The 18,412-nt window shown below is 33.7% G+C and overlaps 2 protein-coding genes across 2 annotated transcripts; one reads left to right on the top strand and one right to left on the bottom strand.

The window, feature by feature from the left end:
- Window positions 307-4,504, top strand: LOC109360174. Its single transcript, XM_019604903.1, has 8 exons — window positions 307-380; window positions 1,570-1,695; window positions 2,536-2,706; window positions 2,967-3,022; window positions 3,361-3,450; window positions 3,908-3,982; window positions 4,072-4,127; window positions 4,252-4,504. The coding sequence occupies exons 1-7, from the start codon at window positions 330-332 to the stop codon at window positions 4,124-4,126; spliced, it is 624 nt and encodes a 207-aa protein (XP_019460448.1). The 5' UTR covers window positions 307-329; the 3' UTR covers window position 4,127; window positions 4,252-4,504.
- On the bottom strand, window positions 14,049-17,942 carry LOC109359020 (low affinity sulfate transporter 3-like). The gene is made up of 12 exons (XM_019603518.1): window positions 17,350-17,942; window positions 17,225-17,273; window positions 16,913-17,120; window positions 16,633-16,825; window positions 16,418-16,483; window positions 16,095-16,325; window positions 15,865-15,991; window positions 15,491-15,777; window positions 14,919-15,112; window positions 14,757-14,839; window positions 14,446-14,522; window positions 14,049-14,326 (listed from the first exon to the last, which is right to left on the bottom strand). Exons 1-12 carry the CDS (start codon window positions 17,683-17,685, stop codon window positions 14,183-14,185), a joined length of 1,995 nt encoding a protein of 664 aa, XP_019459063.1. The 5' UTR covers window positions 17,686-17,942; the 3' UTR covers window positions 14,049-14,182.

Below are 18,412 nucleotides of genomic sequence, written 5' to 3'. Positions count from 1 at the left end.
ATTCTCACAATGGAGATAATTTTGTACAAGTTGGAAACATTTATAGGTATGTAAGGCTAATTCTTTCAGTGGATATTTTTTATCTATAAGACTCGAATTCGATACCTTACTTAAGGAGAATCAAACATATATCACTTCAACCAACACTTGTTGGTTATATTTATTTATTATATATATATTAATCTCTTATGTTTGATCACATTACTTCTAATATCACTCAATTTTATCCTAATAAACCCGGATATTAAGTTATTTATCATCCTTACTTAATTTCGCTATTTAAGCACAAGCAGGAACTCATTTTTCTCTCCTTTTGCATCATTTATACAATGTTTTTATCTTTCCTCTCTTTGTTCTCTTCAACGCCTTCACTAGCTTTTGTATGACCTTCTCACCTTCTATTTTCTTATTTTATTCTTTATTGCTTCATTCCAATTGATACCCTGTATTTCATTGTTTGTTTTTTATGTTTTTATCATGTTATTTTTCATAGATATAGATTCATTAATGTAGCGTACTTTCTCTATGGTTCTCTATAGCAGGGGTCAAGTTGTGAGATCAATCTTTTTTTCATAAGCAAAGATTAATTAAACAGGCATAAGGAGTGTCAACCCACATACAACAAGCGCACAACCTCTAACAAGGGTTGATCAATCTTCTGACACTGATAATTTCACATAATAAAGATTAACTTTTAAGTGAAAAAAGATTGATCAATTTGTTGGAGATTGATTAGGGACAATTGATTCCATGATTAGACAATTGTAGATAATATTCGTCAATTTGAGCATAAGTTTGGTCATTTTTTTTATTGCAAAGAGCTATAGAGAAAGTATGTTACAAATGATCCATGATGTGTAATTTTTTGTGGTGTCAGCTTGGTTTTGTGTTTAATCATAAGTATTAGTGTAATGATCTTAAATATCCCAGAAGCCATAGCATACCTGAAAAGAATAGCATGAATCTCTCCATGACTTCTCTCAATTTTGACCAACATATATCTATTATACTCTTTTTATGTGGGTGCCTCATTTGCTATTATTTTTTTCTTACAAAATTAAACTTGGCATACCTACTTCAAGGTGAGGGATACTAAATTTTGAGGTAACCACAAAGTTTTAAAGATGTAAAACTTGAGTTCCAATTAGTCATGCATCAATCATATGCAATTGTTTCATTTTAAGTTAATAATTTAATTATCAAGGAAATATGTCATGCATCTTGTTAGATATCCTCAAAACTTCATATATTTCTTAATCTCATTTTCCCCCTTTTCTCTCTCTTTTCTCTTGTAATATTTGTAATTTCTTAGTATCTTTGGTATTTTATTAATAAAATTTCTCTTTGCCAATAAAAAAAATATCCCAAAAAATGATATTGTAACCATTTCTTTATTTGTGTTTTTCTAATTTATTAAGATATAAATGTTTTTGCTTTTCCACTGTACCACTTCTCCCCTCTTATAAACTTCTTTAGATAAAGGAAATTAAAAACTTCAAAACTATTAATAACATTTCTGTTGATTTTGCCTATTTATTTAATAAATGCAATATGTGATGTAATGTCCAGGAAATGGAGAGGATATTCGAGATAGTTAATGCAAATGTTGAAGATGCTCAGACTTTCTTTGATAGCACCAATACAGCTTCACTATCAAATATTTTCAACCAGCTTGGACTACCTTATAATGGCAATGTAAGAAGTCTAATAATTATCTCACTTTGTTTTCTTCACTCCATTTATTTGTTTAAACAGAGAATTTTGATTATGAGAAATGAATTGATTTTTGTGTGGAGAAGGAACATAACCAAGCTATAACACTTATTTGATTTAATCCAAATTATAAATTATTTTAGATTTTGTTCATCTCTTTTTGAAATAAAACTTCTTTATCTTTTTCAAATGGATCTGAAACTTTATATTACTTTAACTTTTAAAAAGATCATTGGTTAATTTTTATTTGTATTGAATGGACACTCTTTGTAATCATTTTAATACAATCTTTCTTTTAAAGCAATATATTTCATGTTTGACATCATTTAGTTTTGAAAGAAAAAAAATATGTAATTGAATTAATTGGTTTTGTTTTCATTACACAACTCAACTTAATCAAATCAATTTTGATGAGTGTGTTGTAGTTCTACGTAATCAAGTTTTGGAAAGAGCTAGCTAGCTCAGTTGATAAAAACATTGCAGTAATTGATTGTGAGGTTCTGGGGTTCAAATCTTGCCATTGCCCTTTCTCTCTTTCATGATATTCAACATTAACTACTTGTAACTATAATTTGCATAGCTTCATTGCATATTATTTTAGTTAGTTGACAACTGGGGTATAAAGCAGTTATGCATCCTTAATTTCTCAACGATTCTGAACCTCTATCTCATTTTTGTGTGCACTGACTTACATCACTTTACATTGAAAAAATTTCAGCATTTGATGATAACCAAGTCAGCTTTATTTTTTTGTATGCTTAGCTTACCATATTATTCAATCATGTATGGAGATGTTTAAGAACTATTTTTTGTTATTTTTAGTTTGAGGACTTAACAGAAAACAATAATCAAGCCCATACAACTGAATCTGCTACGAATGAAAATCCAGTGCTTCCACCACTTATACTGGATGATCCTAACCCACTACCCGGGTCACCAAACTCTTCAGATCCACTAGCAAACGAAGCAGAACAAGACTACTCATCATCAATGGTAATATATAATATATATGTATATATATAGCTTCGAATAACATTAATATAAGAGTCTATCTTGATTTAAATTCCTTATTGAGGCTCCTAGGGTTTTCTGACATATTTTCACCCTTATGATACAATAGCTTCCCCTTCCCCAAACTATTTCCTCAAAGTAACATTGTAAAAGTTTTTTTTACCCTGTCATGATGTACACACCCATTAAACTCCCCCATATAAATTGTGACTTTGATGATCAGATTTTGATTATTTGATTAGGTGGCATTGTTCTCAGAAGGAGCTGCTTATCAAGGTCAAAATGAGAATTCGCAAATGTAGGTTTTCCTATTATGTTATGTATATTAATGTTATTGTAGACCTAATCATAACAAGTATTAGTATATATTGTGCTGATCTTGGCACATACATATTTTGCAACTGTGTTGTAGAAATTTCCAATTTAAGAAATTGATATAAAAATCATGCATTTTTTTAATACTTTGAGTCTTGGAGAATGTGTGATCGATCAGATTGGTTATACACGCATATTACTTGAGTTGTTATACCTTTCCGGTAATACCAGTTTTTTTTATATAATTAGTTTGTAAAAATTTAAGTCAACTCTCAATTATGCTATTAAAGCTGAACTGTGTAAGTTATGTTCTACATGTAGCCATGCACAGGATCCTAGTTATTGTCCACCTAGCCAATTTGAGACAATGTCAAACAATTCACTTGCCTCTGAATCTTTTCTCTCTCTCAGGTATCAAATCATTACTACAAATTTTCTATTTTGACAAGCCCTTTATTAAGCATTAGAAATACTCCTTAAGTTATCTGATTTTCACATTGGATTTTTCTCTCTCGGTAATAGTTCACTTCAAATTTCCTATGTTTTTTTTTATAATTCAAACGCTTTAAGATTTTAAATCTTACCCAAACATATCAATGAAATACCGGCCAAGTGAATTACCATGTTATATTCATGGTTTCTTAGTAATACATACAGGAGTAAAATTAAGTACTATTATATAAGTTGTCATTAATTCCTTATTCTATTTTCAAACAATTTATAATTCTTTAAATTTAAAGTACAAAATAATCATGTTTTTCTTATATGTTTATCAACTCCATCTAGATATACAAGAAACAAACTTAATACTTTTAAATTAATTGGCAAATAAGTCATATTCTTATTTATATGGTTGAATCTTGCATAGGGTGCAACCAATACAGAATGTAGAGATAGAAGATAACAGCAATGGTCAAAACTCTTCCCATGAGGCTAATTCAAGGTTCTCCTCCGTCATTTAAATATACAAAATTCTTAGCTTATTTTTCTTACCATCCCTTGTAATATTAGCTTTCGTGTATTTGAGTTCAGGAAAATTCAGAATTCATTGTATGACCCAACGCTTGGGAATTCTGGCTCTACATGAGGTAATTAAAAGTATATATTATATATGATTTGAGATCCTCTCCATTAATAGGATCCTTGTTCATTATATATTGAGCTGAAAATCTTAAGTTTGTGACGAGAACGTTGTTGCTTTTCTTAATGCAGAGAATTATTTGCGTTACCATTCCCCATGAGAAGTGTTTGGACTGTGGAGTTACTAGTGATCGAATAAATCATGTCGAATATTGGTGTAATGTGCATCGACACCGTTTTAATTTTAAGTATTGCATGGGTTAATATCTTGAAAATTTATTCCTAGACACCGCTTTTAGTGCACTGTTATTTTCCATTTAAGTTTTATTAATGACTCAGTACTCTTTCGTTGTGTTTAATGGAAGGATAATATGTTTTGAACTCATGTTTTGAGTATTAAAGCAGTTGTTGTGCATTCATTGAGCTAGAAACATAAAAAATATTTATGGATAGTTTATTTTTGGGGTTCATGACCACTTTCTTAAAGTGTTTCATCCAACTAGGTTTTCCATTTCTTGCACTCAGCATGTAACTTCTCAAAAGTGGTTTATGGTATATGGGTTGAGCTGAGATCCAAGGCTAACTTTACTTATAATAGTGTTTGAATACTAAAGTTACTACTTTGATAAAGACAATTTTCAAAGACTTTTCCTATGATTTTTTTCCGGAAAGGAATAATTTTTAATGAAAATGGTACCAAAGATACACAATTTTACAAGAAGTTATCACTCTAATGTAAGTACTATGTTACATAAGTACCAACCATCTTAACTATAGAATATCTGATTAGATAAGGATCCCTATCTATATCTATATATATATAGATATATATATATAAACATTTCTATATTTCATATTGTTATAAATCTTATATTAGGTAGCATGTCAAATTTATTGTGATACTTAAATTATGATATTCTTTCATCAAATAGACTAATCTTTTTTGAGTTTGATTCTCCTTATATATTTAAGTCCTATCAATTGACGTTTTTCATTGAGAGTAGTGTCCGAGAATGAGTCATCTATAGGGTAGATAAGTAATTAGTTATTGATAAGGTTGTTACCATAAGTAGCTTTAGGTAGTGATGAGTGGGGTGCGATTTTACAATATATTGATCGTGTTTCTTGTTGAGAGAATCACTTCAATTTACATTGTGTTAGGTTCTCCTTAATGTGCCTTAATTTTCATGGGCTTGACGTTGTGTTCCAACATACAAAACAAGATCCAGCCCTAGTCTTATTCTATGCCATATTTCATTAACTTCTTTTAATAACGACGTTAAATATGCCATGTCATTTAACACACTAGCGCTAGTGAGGAATATTTACATGTTTTTTTTATAAGCAAATTGTATTAAAAGCAGCACAAGAGGTGCTAACTCAATACAAGTGAAAGATCAAGATATGATCTTTGTAGAAGCTGAAATAATAATATAGGTTTTTGGATCATTACACCAATTGGAAAAAACTAAAGAAGTTGGAGCAACTTTAGAATAAAACCAAGACCAGGATCTCGCTTGGATCAAATCCAAAATATGCACATAACTGATTGCCTTATCAGAAAAAATTAATTCATTCCTCATAATCCATATAGATCAGACCACAATAAATCATAGCATCCTCCACAATTTTGTCCATTTTACATTTGGTCTAAGCACATCATGCAAAACTAAGGACTCACCAATTGAGGTTGAAGTCTGAGCAGAGACTTGTAACCAAGAATAAAATCCTTTCCACACAGCAGAGGCAAAGTCACAAGAAAGAAACAAATGCTCATTGGATTCTATATGATTCTTACAAATAGCACAAAGAGTGTCATCAATGTTGTGAATAATTTGAACAATTCTACCTTTGAAGGTAGTCTTTGTCTAATGAATTTTCAAACAAAGTAACAAATTTTTGAGGGGACACAGTTAATCCAACAGTTTTTTAAAGAGTTACCTAAAGGTGAAGGAGTTTGGTCCACTTGGATGAAATAAGCAGATTTAACAACATAACTCCCAAATGCATCCAAGCTCCATCTCCAACTGTCCGCAACATCTCTCTTGCAAGAGTGATTGTGAATCAACCCATACAAGTTTGTGATAAGGGTTTTCTCTCTATCAAACAACTCCCTACGTCAAGGCACCTCCCAAGTCCAAACATCATCAATCAAGCCACCACACTCCGCAACAGTTGTCCTTTTATTCAAAGCTAAAGCAAACAACCTCGGAAAAACCTCTTTCAGATTCTGATTCCCCACCCAAATGTCTAACCATAATCGAGTTTGAGAACCATCGCCAAGGACCCTCCAGATGTTCTCATCAAACCAACCACCCATAAGGTCATTGCTAGATGCAATTTTACAAAGATCTTTCCACCATCTAGAAGAATTATGTGAACAAGAGAAAGAAGTGTTATTCCCATACTTTGAGTTAATTACCTTAACCCAAAGCGCTTCCTTATTCTGATATCTATGCGATCTCCATTTCCCAAGCAAAGCATCATTGAACCGAGCTAAATCTCCCACCCCCAATCTACCAATGGAACTTAGGTTTACAAACTTCCGACCATGAGACCCAAGCAATACCTTTACTACCTCTTTTTCTCCCCAAAGAAACCTCCTTTGTAAACTCACAAGCTTTGATAAGACCTTATTTGGAGCCTTATACAAAGACAATAAGTAAGTAGGATTGTTTGCAAGAACTGAATTAAGAAGAATCAACTTCCCTCCAAAACAAATATGTTTACACTTCCAAGATGCAAGTCTTTTTGTAACCACGTCAATGGCACTTTGCCACGTGTCAATCAATCTCGGATTAGCCCCCACCGGCACCCCCAAATAAAGAAAAGGAAGATAACCAACTTTGCAAGCTAAGAAATAAGTTGTTTCTTCAATGAAAGAGTCAGACACCTCAACACCAAACAAAGAGCTCTTTTTAAAATTCACTTTTAAACCTGAAGCTAGCTCGAAACATTTGAGAATAGATTTAATGCACCAATGATTTGATACGGTGGGCTTGCACACCAAAATTGTATCATCCGCAAATTGGAGGTCACAAACTTCCACCCTCTAAGTACCAATTTTGTAACCGTCAAACAACCCAAGCCTTCTAGCATTATGGATTAAGCCAGCAAAGCCTTCTGCAACCATGAGAAAAAGAAAAGGAGTCATATGATCACCATCTAATACCTTTTGTCACAGAAAATTGATCAGAATGGGTACCATTGACAAGCACAGACATAGAGGTAGAACAGAGACAAGCATTAATCATCTTCCTCCACTTATCAGAAAAACCAAATCTAAACAACTTATAATCAAGAAAGCTCCAGTCAACAGAGTCACAGGCTTTCTCAAAGTCCACTTTCAGTAAAAGATTCCTAGTCGGGTGAATTATTTCATTGGCCACCACAATTGCATCAAGAATATTCCTACCTTGAATGAATGTCGATTGAGCCAAACTACTAATAGAATCCATAACCCTTTTCAATCTTGTAGTCATAATCTTCGCCAAAATCTTGTAGAGGGAACCAATTAAAGAAATGGGTCTGGAGTTCTAAATCTTATTGGGACAATTATTCTTTGGTATTAAAGTTATAAACGAAGCATTTAAACCCCTAGGAAGCTTTCTAGAACCTTGAAATTCCTCACAAAAAGAATAACATCTTTCTTGATAGTACCCCAAAAAGCCTGAAAGAATTTAAAATTGAAACCACTGGACCAGGGCTTTTATCACCAGCACAATTCCACACCGCCAATTTGATCTCCTCCTCCGAAAAAATTAAATTCAAAGACACCATTTGAGAATCAGAAATCCGACTGAATTCAACACCATGAAGAGTAGGCTTTGGCGTTGGTACTTGAGTAAACAACTTCTTAAAATAGTTGGAAACACCAGTCCTAATAAGTTTTTCCTCTTCGCACCAGACTCTATTGATCCACACTCCCAAAATCTGATTTCTCCTTCTTCTATTGTTAATGCAAGCATGAAAGAAGCTCGTATCAACATCCCCCTCCTTTAACCACTTGTTCCGAGATTTCTGCCTCAAAAGACTATCCCTCCAGTTTGCTGTTTTCCACCAATTCGCAGTCAGATTTTTCTTCTCAACGAGTTGGTTTGCATTCAATGAGTTAGATTCACCAATGAAATCAATAGTTTGAATATCTCTAACTAAACCACTCAATTTTGTGTCAAGACATCCAAAAGTCTCTCTATTCCAAGTTCTGATAGCCTCCTTTAGAATCTTCAATTTTTCTTTAATTACAAAAGCTCTGCATCCCACAACCTCTGAATTCTCCCAACTATCATTAACCAGCTTCTCAAAACTATTATGTTGTAACCAACAATTATTGAATCTAAATGGAATGGGGCCTCTCTCTAAATTTTTATACCTCAACACAATAGGACAATGATCAGAAAAATCTCTACTAAGTGCCCATGGGGATGAATTAGGTCACACCGTTATCCACTCTGGAGACAGAAAAACCGATCAAGCCTACTCATAGAACCATTACCTGGATGATACCAATTGAAGCTTCTTCCTAATAACGGAAGATCAATTAACTCCATCTCTCCAATCCATTCATTAAATAGAGTGGTTTCCCTTATAGAAAACAACCCTACATCACACTTTCTTTATGAGGCATTTCTAATAGCATTGAAATCCCCAAAACAGAACCAAAGACCATCTCCCACATATCTTTTCAAACTTATTAACTCTTCCCACATTTGCTTTTTGAGAGCAAAAATGCAAGGGGAGTAAATATTCACCATACAACAAGCAACCTGGGTAGATAACCAGATTCCATACACTGCCAAGAAACCTGTACCTCTGTAAGTATTAATTTTTTGAAATTTATTCATATCCCAAAGACTAAGAATCCCTTCGGACCTTCCTGAAGAAGGATTGAACTCCCAACCACAATTATTATTGCCCCATAAACCAAAACATAGAGAATAATCACAAACCTCCAATTTAGTTTCTTGAATTCCAACAAAATCAATAGCATTCTTCAAAATAATACTCTTAACACATCTTTTCTTCAAACTACTCTCTAGACCCCTAACATTTAAAGATAAACAAATCATTGATTACCTTCAACATCCCTTAGGTTGGTCTGAGCAAGACCAAGCCTATCCCTTTCCTCCAATTCGACAATTTTTAAAATCACGTCCTCCCCAGAGTCATCATAAGACATTCCCAATTTCTTACCCAACCTCCATAGTTTGCCAGCAGTATAAATACTATCTTTCAGATGCATGAAGTTAGTTGATCGAACATTTGAGTCGGTAATTGAATTAGTTATCGAAGAATCCACAAGTTGATCTTCACCCCCATCCCCTTCTACAACCGATAAAATTGAATTCCGCACAAAAGCAATATGGTTTTTTTTACCAAGTTTATTACCTCCCCTTCCCCCACGTTTTGCTTTAGAATTGGGAAGAATATTTTTTGCACCCACTGGCCTAAAGGAAAAGAATAAGTGAGAATGAGGATTAATTGGAAGCTTGCATCTTTTTTATTTGAAGCTTTAGAAGATTTAATTATTGAAGAGGAAGGCAAGTTGATATCAACCATATTGCAAATAAAAGTTGAATCTGGAGTTTATGGAAATCCATTCACTACTTGCTGACCAAGTGCCTCATATGGATTTAATAATGGACAATTAACATTGTTGCCAATGTGATGTGAACCTCCAGGGGATGGTTTGCTTTGTTTGCCGATCATTCTTGTTTGAAATTAAATTTGACTCATGGAATAACACTTTTATATGAATGTCCACGTTTTTTGTAGGATTATAGGTGAAATGCGTATGGAATTAGTGTTTGGACTGAATTGGTGTTTATTTTTGGTTTATTAATTTTTATTTGTTTGTGTTGGATAAAAGAAAATGGAAAAGAATGAAGGGGGAAGGCGCCACAAGAAAAGTAGCTTGATAAGCTAATGAGGTTCGCCACAAGGAAGGATCCTTGATAAGAACAATGTTAAGGCATCACACCAATGGTGATAAGCCTATGAATGCCACAAGGATGGATCTTTGATAAGTTCTGAGTTAGGAGCAAAGCTCAACTAAAAAGGAATTAATCCAAACAAAATTCAACTTGATTCATTGATCATGAGAGGAATACATAAATAGGGAAATTCTGAATTGACTATGCCTAATTTTAAATTTCAAATCCTAATTAAAACATGTAATTAAATGGTTTTTAGTTGGAGTTTAATGGTTGATTTAATTTCGCCATGTGTTCGCCGAAATTCCCTTGATGCATTCAACCATGTGACTATTTGAAATTGACAAATTGATTGTGCCTTATCTCTTGCTTGACGAAATTGATTATGATGGATTTGGTCTTGAAAAAGAAAGTTCATAATTTTTGAATTAATCTCTTGATTTGATTGTCTTGAACGAGACTTGATTAGTTGTCTTTCTTGTATGATCTTTGTCTTAAATGTCTTGAATACGATTTGATAAGCTTGAACCGAATTTGGAATGATCATTGACTTTCAAATCCTTCTTGATATGTGCTAAGTTTTTCTAGGCTGATTGGGTTGATAAAAACTTGCCTTATTAGTCTTCTTCCATGCCAATTTGAACTTGACTTACCATTAATATCTCCTTGCTTAATTACTATGATGATTCCACATGGTCTCCTAGTACTTAATTTCTTGGCCACTGTTGGACCATGTTACAAGGAAATAAAATACATTCTCAACCCCAATGTTACATGATTTTAGTGAAAATAAAATAAAATACTTAAACAATAATTAAAATAAATCCTAAGACTACCCATGAGAATTATTCTCATATTATTCATGTAATAAAATAATAACTAAAAACTATCATAATTTCCTTCCAAGAATGTGGGCTCCAAGTGGCTATCCTACTTGTAAGATTGTTCTCCATAATCATAGGTTGCCCCCCTATTTGTTTATATCACAAAGTCCAAATTATTAACTTCATGGGCTGAACCTGAGTGGCCCAACGAAGGAGCAAGGTCCATGTGCTCAACATGTTGGGAGACAAGGAGTTCCAACTGCTTTTCCAAAACCACATTATTTTCCATACAACTCAATTTATTAATGAAAATGGCATTGGGATCATTTAATAAAAGAGGCCCATCATTCAACCCCTCTCCATTTTTCAACCCTAACCCATACATCACTCTTTTTCCTTTTCTATCTCTTTCACCGCCCCCCTTGCTGTAGTTGCCCCTCTTTCTCTTCTTCACCATTAAACTTTGTCAAATTCAATGTATCCTTTCCTGCATCCAAATTCAAGTTAGCTAAAACCGTGCAGGGAGATGATGGCTTGTCACTATCACATGCCCCCTCACTCTACTTGTTGTACTTTTGTTTACCTTTTTTCTGACCCTCTTTCAGATCACAAAAAAGGGAAGCCACGTCCTCAGCCTCCTCCACCGAGACTGCATCGCTACCATCGCCGAAGGAGCTGTCCGACCACCACTCTCCATCTTCAGATTTTGATCTTTCCTCCTTCAGGCCCTCCACAAATCGACGCCTACACGAGCAGCCAACCTCACGGTGGTCCTCCTCAACCAGTCTTATTTCATAAGGATAATCGTCAATCAAAACCTTCACAATCATTTCTATTTTGTTCTTTGTTGTTGAAGACAATAACACTCTTCCAACATGTAGCCTTTTCATATTCAATGTAGTGTCATCCATCTTAATAAGCACATCAATTGAATTCGCTAACATCTTAAAAAATTCAATTGTCTAAGCTTGGACAGGGACCCCCAAACACCTTACCCAAGTTACCCTATTCTTTGGGACTTCTGATGGCTGCCATTTTCTGATTGAAGTGAAAAGAGAGTTACACCATTGTTCCCCCACGCTAAAAAGGTTAAGTGTGTCTTCCTTGTTATCATCTTTCAAGAGAAATAACTTCCCCCCATAGGAACTGCCTTAACATATAACAACCCTGCTTGGATTAGAGCAAAATGAATGCCATCAACATCTTCCCAATTTTTAACCTCTCCCACAAACATATTTTTTAGGGATTCCATTCTACTATTTGGAACTGAGAAATCCAACACGTACCTTCCCCCTCTTGTTGCTTGATTTGGGAAAGGCTTCCCATTTAGAAGGACTTCCTTCCAAGACGTAGAACCCCTAGGTCCATTCACTAAGTTACAACTATTTCCATGGGTATTCAGCAAAGTTCTATCCTTAGAGATTCTATTTTGAATGGAAAGTTTCTGATTAATGTTATGATCCAACCTCTAAAATTTAGGACTATTAATTTTCACTTTATAGTTCCCAATCCACAGTTGTTCAAGATCTTTCAAAAGTTTTCCCCCAACATTTGTTTGTTAAAATCTAACAAACCCAAATCTATTACCTCTTCTATCCCTTTTTAGAGGGATGATTACATTACCCACATTTCCCCACTTGGCAAAAACATACCACATCTCAGCAATCCCATGGCTATCAGGAAAGTTAGTGAAGAAGAAAATGGTGTTGTTTGAATGCAAAGCCTTAAAATATCCTCTAGGTTTGAACACTTTCTTGTTTTCAATCTGCACTCCTTGAGGCTGGTGGATGCCCCCTCTAAAATTAGACTCATGATGTCTAAATTGAGATTGAAATGGTCCACAACTTCTTCCTTTATTGCCTTCTTGTCTCCAGCTTCTCCCTCCCTCTCTCTCCATTTTTTTGGTCAAAGATCTGTTTTTTTTTTTTTTTTGAAGAAACACAACCTAGGAATATTTACATGTAGGTATGCTGCAAGCATTTGCTCATAGTTTAAAATTAGAATTTTATAAGCCAAGTTCTTAATGGCATTAACCTATTGGTTAGTTGTAATGCACTTCATCTAACTACACTAGTTTTATTAGGGTTTGTTTGGGAGTTGAATTTTGGAAGGGAAATGGAAGGCTTGGGAGTCATCTCACAAGTGTATTTCATGGCCCCAAGCCTTCCTTTCCCTTCATTTTTTCTTCATTCCCCTCCAAAATCTAACTCTCAAACAAGCCCTTAGTAGGGGCAGAGGAAGGTAATGATTATACTCGCGGTAATGATGGAAGATATTGTGATGACAATGCTAGTTAATATGGTAGTTATTAGGATGACGACAACAAAGATAATGGTGATTCTTGCAATGGTGACAATAATGATAGTATGGTATTCACAACAACAATGGTGAAAATGATGGTGATAATGAAAGTGATGATAGTACAAAGGTGCTTCTAACAGGGACAGTGACAATAATAATTATATCCATGTTGGTGGTGATTGGAATAAAATAAATGGACATAGTCAATTTTTGATATTTTTGCATTTTGTACTATGAAAAAAGTTTTGTAGCATGATTTTGCGTGAGACAAAAAATGATTTTTTTTCCATAGATTGACTTTTTATGGTGTAATTAGGGTAATTTAAAAATTGAACAGTTTTTCCTATATTCCCTCCATAATAATCATGACCAAACCCAAAATCTCATACCCTAATCATCTTTGTGTCCTATTCATTTAGTGCACTTTAGTAAAAATAGTGTTTTTTAAGAATAAATACTCATTTCACTTAGGCATGTTTTTCAAGCTTATTAGATTAGTTCTTTAAAAATTGGAAAACACAAAATAATCTTAAAATTTTAAAATGTAGATTAAATTAGTCATTTTATGCTCAAATTTATATCTATTGAGTGTTGTAAAATATGCTAAAAAACTAATTTGATTTACATTTGAAATTTATGAAGACCATTTTGGATTTTTTCATAATTTGAAAAACCAAATTAGTAAGGTTAAAAAACATGAGGCAGTGAAATTGGTATTTACTTTCTTTTAAGTAGCAATACTATTTAATAAGGATATTCTAGAATGTAGATGTTCTTCCAAATAATTTTCAATTTATTTAATATAATGATCTTATCTAAGTGGCCATACAGACAACACTCTGCTTTAAAATTGAAATATTTTGTTAACCCCAATCCATATATTTCATCAGCATGTTTAGCACAAGATAATTATATTACACAACTCTTTATGTACTTAGATATGCATGCAATTGTAGATGAACATTTCAACTTTTTAACTTAAATACAGTACACAGACCCATGATATCAAGCGCTAGCAAATTTAGAAGAGATACATGCATCTACTGCTTCTCCAACAGTAAGGAAAATCCACTGTTTCCCAATTTTGTCCACAAAGTGTGCAAGCTTAAGTTTGTGAATTACTAGCCACCTTGGGTTGATCATAGCTAACTGTAAAAATAAAAATAAAAATCACATAGAACAAGTGTTATTAGAGGTTAAGGTTTGAGCAGAATAAAACAACACTAGTTCCAATCCAAAGAATATAGATAGATTCATGGTGGCCTTACTTCTACGCCACGTGAAAGCAACCTCTTATGTAGTTCCTCTAGTGCTAGAATTCCGGAAGTATCAACATTCATCAGGTCTGTTTATAAAAGAAATAAAAACATTCATCAAGTATATTAAAGAGAAAATAACAGGATCATTGCATAAGGTAATAGTATATAGTTTAATTGGTATGCATTGATGGTGTATATTAAAAGGTTTTTTGTACTCATCATTCACTATGCATATTAAAAGTAATTGAATTTTAAGTACTAACATTTATTCATGTTTAGGCATTATAATTAAGTTCTGAAAAAAATGTAACAAGACTCACTTGTCATGTCTAGGATTACTGCTTGGACCCTTCCCTTGGAAGTTGCTTTAATATCATCATCATCACTGACCCACTTCAGAATTCTGGAACAAGTAGTGAAAAAAATTATACATAGTTCTAATTTGGGTAAAATCCTCTATAAATCATTTGTAAAGTGCTTGCCTTTCTCTCACAAAATTCGCATTTGCAAAGCAGAGTGAGCCAGAGCTTATGCGAATCACTATGATGCCTGGAGTGCTTATGGCCATTGGGTATTGAGTAACATCACAGAATGCTTCTGTTCTTGGAACTCTACCTAGGACTTCTATCCCAGGTCTAATTGCTTGTATTAGTATCTTTGCAAATGAGATTGTTACCTGCAACCAAACAAACACCTCAATCATTAACCTTTTCTTTACTTATTTATCTTTGATAAGTGGTTTTTTTGTACAATATTTCTAGATAACATTAGGACAATATCTGTTTTATAGAAATGAGTATAAGAATATAAGTAGATATGGTTGTTGATACCAATGTTGTTCAAATATATTATATAAACAACTCAGTTATTTGTATACTAAAATTTTGACTTTGTATATGATATCACACACATTTATCTTTATCTCTCACATACTATTAACTTTTTTCTATACAGGTTTCCTTAATGGTGTGTCACTTTTAGTGCAAGAAAACAGTTTCCTTATAAATAAGAGAACTGGTAGATAAAAAAGTTTGAAAGTGGTATAGAAACTTACTGCAACAATAAGACCAATCTCTACGGATGCAAACAAGACACCAAGGAAAGCACCAACACATGCAAGAAAATCTAATTTGTCAACCTTCCAGATATAACAAGCTTCACTTATGTCAATTAATCCAGGAAGTGCAGAGAGAATTATAGAAGCAAGTATAGCCACTGGCGTATAGTATAAGAGCCTTGTAAACAATTCAAGTGACACAATCACAGTAATCGCCATCACAATATTTGATACTGCTGTTTGACATCCTGCACTGAAATTTACTGCTGTTCTTGAGAAAGAACCTGCGAGTTTTCAGCAAGAAACTATAAACAACTTTGATAAACTTCTAACAGATTAATTGCACAATTATTATTAACAAAAGTACTCACCAGTTGCCACATAGCATGAACTTAAAGATCCTACAATGTTCATGAATCCCATTGATAACATTTCTTTGTTGCCATCAAGGTGGTATCCTTTGATCGAAGCGAAAGATCGACCAACAGCTATAGCTTCCTGAATCACAAGTTCATGTTGCCATCAGAAAGAGAATCATAACTGAAAAACAAACAATAATTTAGATGGGGGAAAGCAAAAATCCGGAAAATAATTAACATACAGTAAGCGCGATAATTGCACAAATCAACCCGATTTTAGCTGCTTGTCCAACATGTTCACCATGGAATTCTAACAGGTGAGCTGAACTTGGATTAAGGCCTCCTTTGACATGCTTTATAATATTAACTCCATGCTTATCAGCTTTAGACAAATACACAATTGAAGTTGATATTACAACTGATAGAAGAGGAGAGATAGCAGGCAACCAGAAAAGCTTTTTGTTTCTTCTTCCCTGAAATGAGATTTATCATATACTATACAAAGTTATAATTAAACATGTTTAGTAGACTAGAGGAATATAAGTCCACAAATTTCATTACTTACAAGAAACCGTGTAATTAGAAGGAAGATCAGGAATGAACACCCCAGGACAAAATTTAGAGGGCACCACTGTCAATGGATAAAAACTTATGTCAAATATCAACAATAAGAGTTATATAAATTCAAGGGTCCAAGTTTATGAATAGGAAATTTTTTAATCTCTGAACTAAGAAAACTTTATCAGAACATAAATGAAATAGCAAAAGCGACCAACTCACTTTTTCTGCAGAAGTAATTTGATGATGCAGTGACTTATAAACAGATGTCAACACTGATACTGCATCAGTTTTTGTGGTAAAGTGACTAATCCCAAGCAATCCCTTTAGCTGCTGAAGACCAATAATGATGGCTGCTCCTGCCATGAATCCAACTAAGGCAGCATGTGAAAGAAAATCCACAAGAAAACCCAACCTGCAAATTTTGAAGAAAACAAGAAAATAGCAACAACAACCAAGGATTAGCAACAATGGAAAATTCAGAAAAGGATTAGAAAATCACCTGAAAACTCCGAATGCAGTTTGAAAGATTCCGGTGAAGAAGGTCACGGTAAAGACAAAATTTCTATAGGCATGAGGATTAGCAACAGGATCTTCCACTTTCTGAACTAAGGAGGATAGCAGCAATGACACAACAGCTACAGGTCCAATTGCAATTTCTCTTGAGCTCCCCATCATAGCATAAATAAGAGGAGGAACAACACTGGTATCTAAATGCAACAAAAACCAAACCAATAGTGAAATTTGAAAGAGTAGAGAATAGAGATTCATAAGTATTATATGGTAATAAAACAAGTAGAAGACATATACTTACAAAGACCATATTCAGGATCAAGTTTCGCTAAATTAGCATATCCTATGCTCTGCAACATTAAAGAATGTTAATTTTTTCAATGTTCCTGCACCGTTTTGAAAGTAGTACTAATGATTCTTTAATACCTGAGGTATGCTTAAGCTGGCAAGAGTTAAGCCAGCTAACAAATCATCTTTGAACTTGGAAGCTTTGTAATTTCTCAACCAACTGAGGATAGGGAATAAAGTTTGCAAGAATGAAACAACATGGCCTTGGCATGTTTTCTTCTTGGTTGAAAAGCAAAACTTGTTGCCATGAGGGAAGATAGTCTCTTTAACTGAACTAAATAGCTTCTTCCAAAGAGGTGGTGGATTTGGAGAATCCAACATCCACTGTGACCTCTCTGAATGACCATTATCCTCAAGACTAAAGACTCCTTGCTCTCTCATACTGGAAACCTCAGTATGATGCACTGAACCCATGATTGGTTCTTGTTGTTGAAGTGTTTGGGTGAACTCTTGTAAGGTGTACTTAATGTACAATATTGTCAGTTAAGTTCTGACATTTTGGGTCAATATATTTGGAAATTGCCTTAAAGGGAGATGCAGAGAGGACTTAGATAGAAGGCTATGCTAGATGAGGGGTAGGTGTGGCACCACCTTCGTTGGCTAATGTCAAAAGTTGGGAATGATTGATGGTATAAAGCCTCCTTTTAAAGGAGAGCATCTAGTCCAAATAGGGGTAAATTATAGCTTTCAGTATATGTCTTGTTGCCAAATTCAGTTTCTAACATCATTGTGCATGTAGTAAAGGAGAATATAATCAACTATGTGGTAAAAAGATAGCTATTATCAACGGTATTGAGATAATTCAAGTTAGAATTATACCATTTAACCACGTAAGTCTGGCTTATAGTTCCCTGAAACACGGGATTGTTTAGTGGTTCACTTGCCTATATAATTCGTCATTTTTTATATTATTTTTGTGACTAATATAGTATGTGGTACAATGAATTCAATAAGCAATGTTTAAGGTGAATAAGTAAACAATGTAAGAGTATATTTATAGAGCAATCCAATGTCCAAGTCAGTATAATGTGAAAATTTTGTACAGAGAGTATCAGAATGCAAAAGCATATGTGAGAATATTAAGTTAAACTTTCTTATGAGAGGTTTTTCTATTTATAGGGGAGTTGAACATAATATATTC

The sequence above is a fragment of the Lupinus angustifolius genome, chromosome LG11 (genome assembly GCF_001865875.1).
Source record: "Lupinus angustifolius cultivar Tanjil chromosome LG11, LupAngTanjil_v1.0, whole genome shotgun sequence".
In the NCBI taxonomy this organism is placed as follows: domain Eukaryota; kingdom Viridiplantae; phylum Streptophyta; class Magnoliopsida; order Fabales; family Fabaceae; genus Lupinus; species Lupinus angustifolius.
Note: the sequence above shows the minus strand (reverse complement) of the source record. Positions and strands in the feature narration are given on the sequence as shown.

Excerpts from the sequence above, each read along its gene's own strand:
- LOC109359020 (XM_019603518.1), bottom strand. The coding sequence starts at position 17,685 with ATGGGTTCAGTGCATCATACTGAGGTTTCCAGTATGAGAGAGCAAGGA. Across the intron at positions 15,778-15,864 it reads TTCATGCTATGTGGCAACTG|GTTCTTTCTCAAGAACAGCA; the intron begins GTGAGTACTTTT and ends GAAAACTCGCAG. Across the intron at positions 14,523-14,756 it reads AGTAATCCTAGACATGACAA|ACCTGATGAATGTTGATACT; the intron begins GTGAGTCTTGTT and ends TTTTATAAACAG.
- LOC109360174 (XM_019604903.1), top strand. The coding sequence starts at position 330 with ATGTTTTTATCTTTCCTCTCTTTGTTCTCTTCAACGCCTTCACTAGCT. Across the intron at positions 381-1,569 it reads CAACGCCTTCACTAGCTTTT|GAAATGGAGAGGATATTCGA; the intron begins GTATGACCTTCT and ends TGTAATGTCCAG. Across the intron at positions 1,696-2,535 it reads GACTACCTTATAATGGCAAT|TTTGAGGACTTAACAGAAAA; the intron begins GTAAGAAGTCTA and ends TGTTATTTTTAG.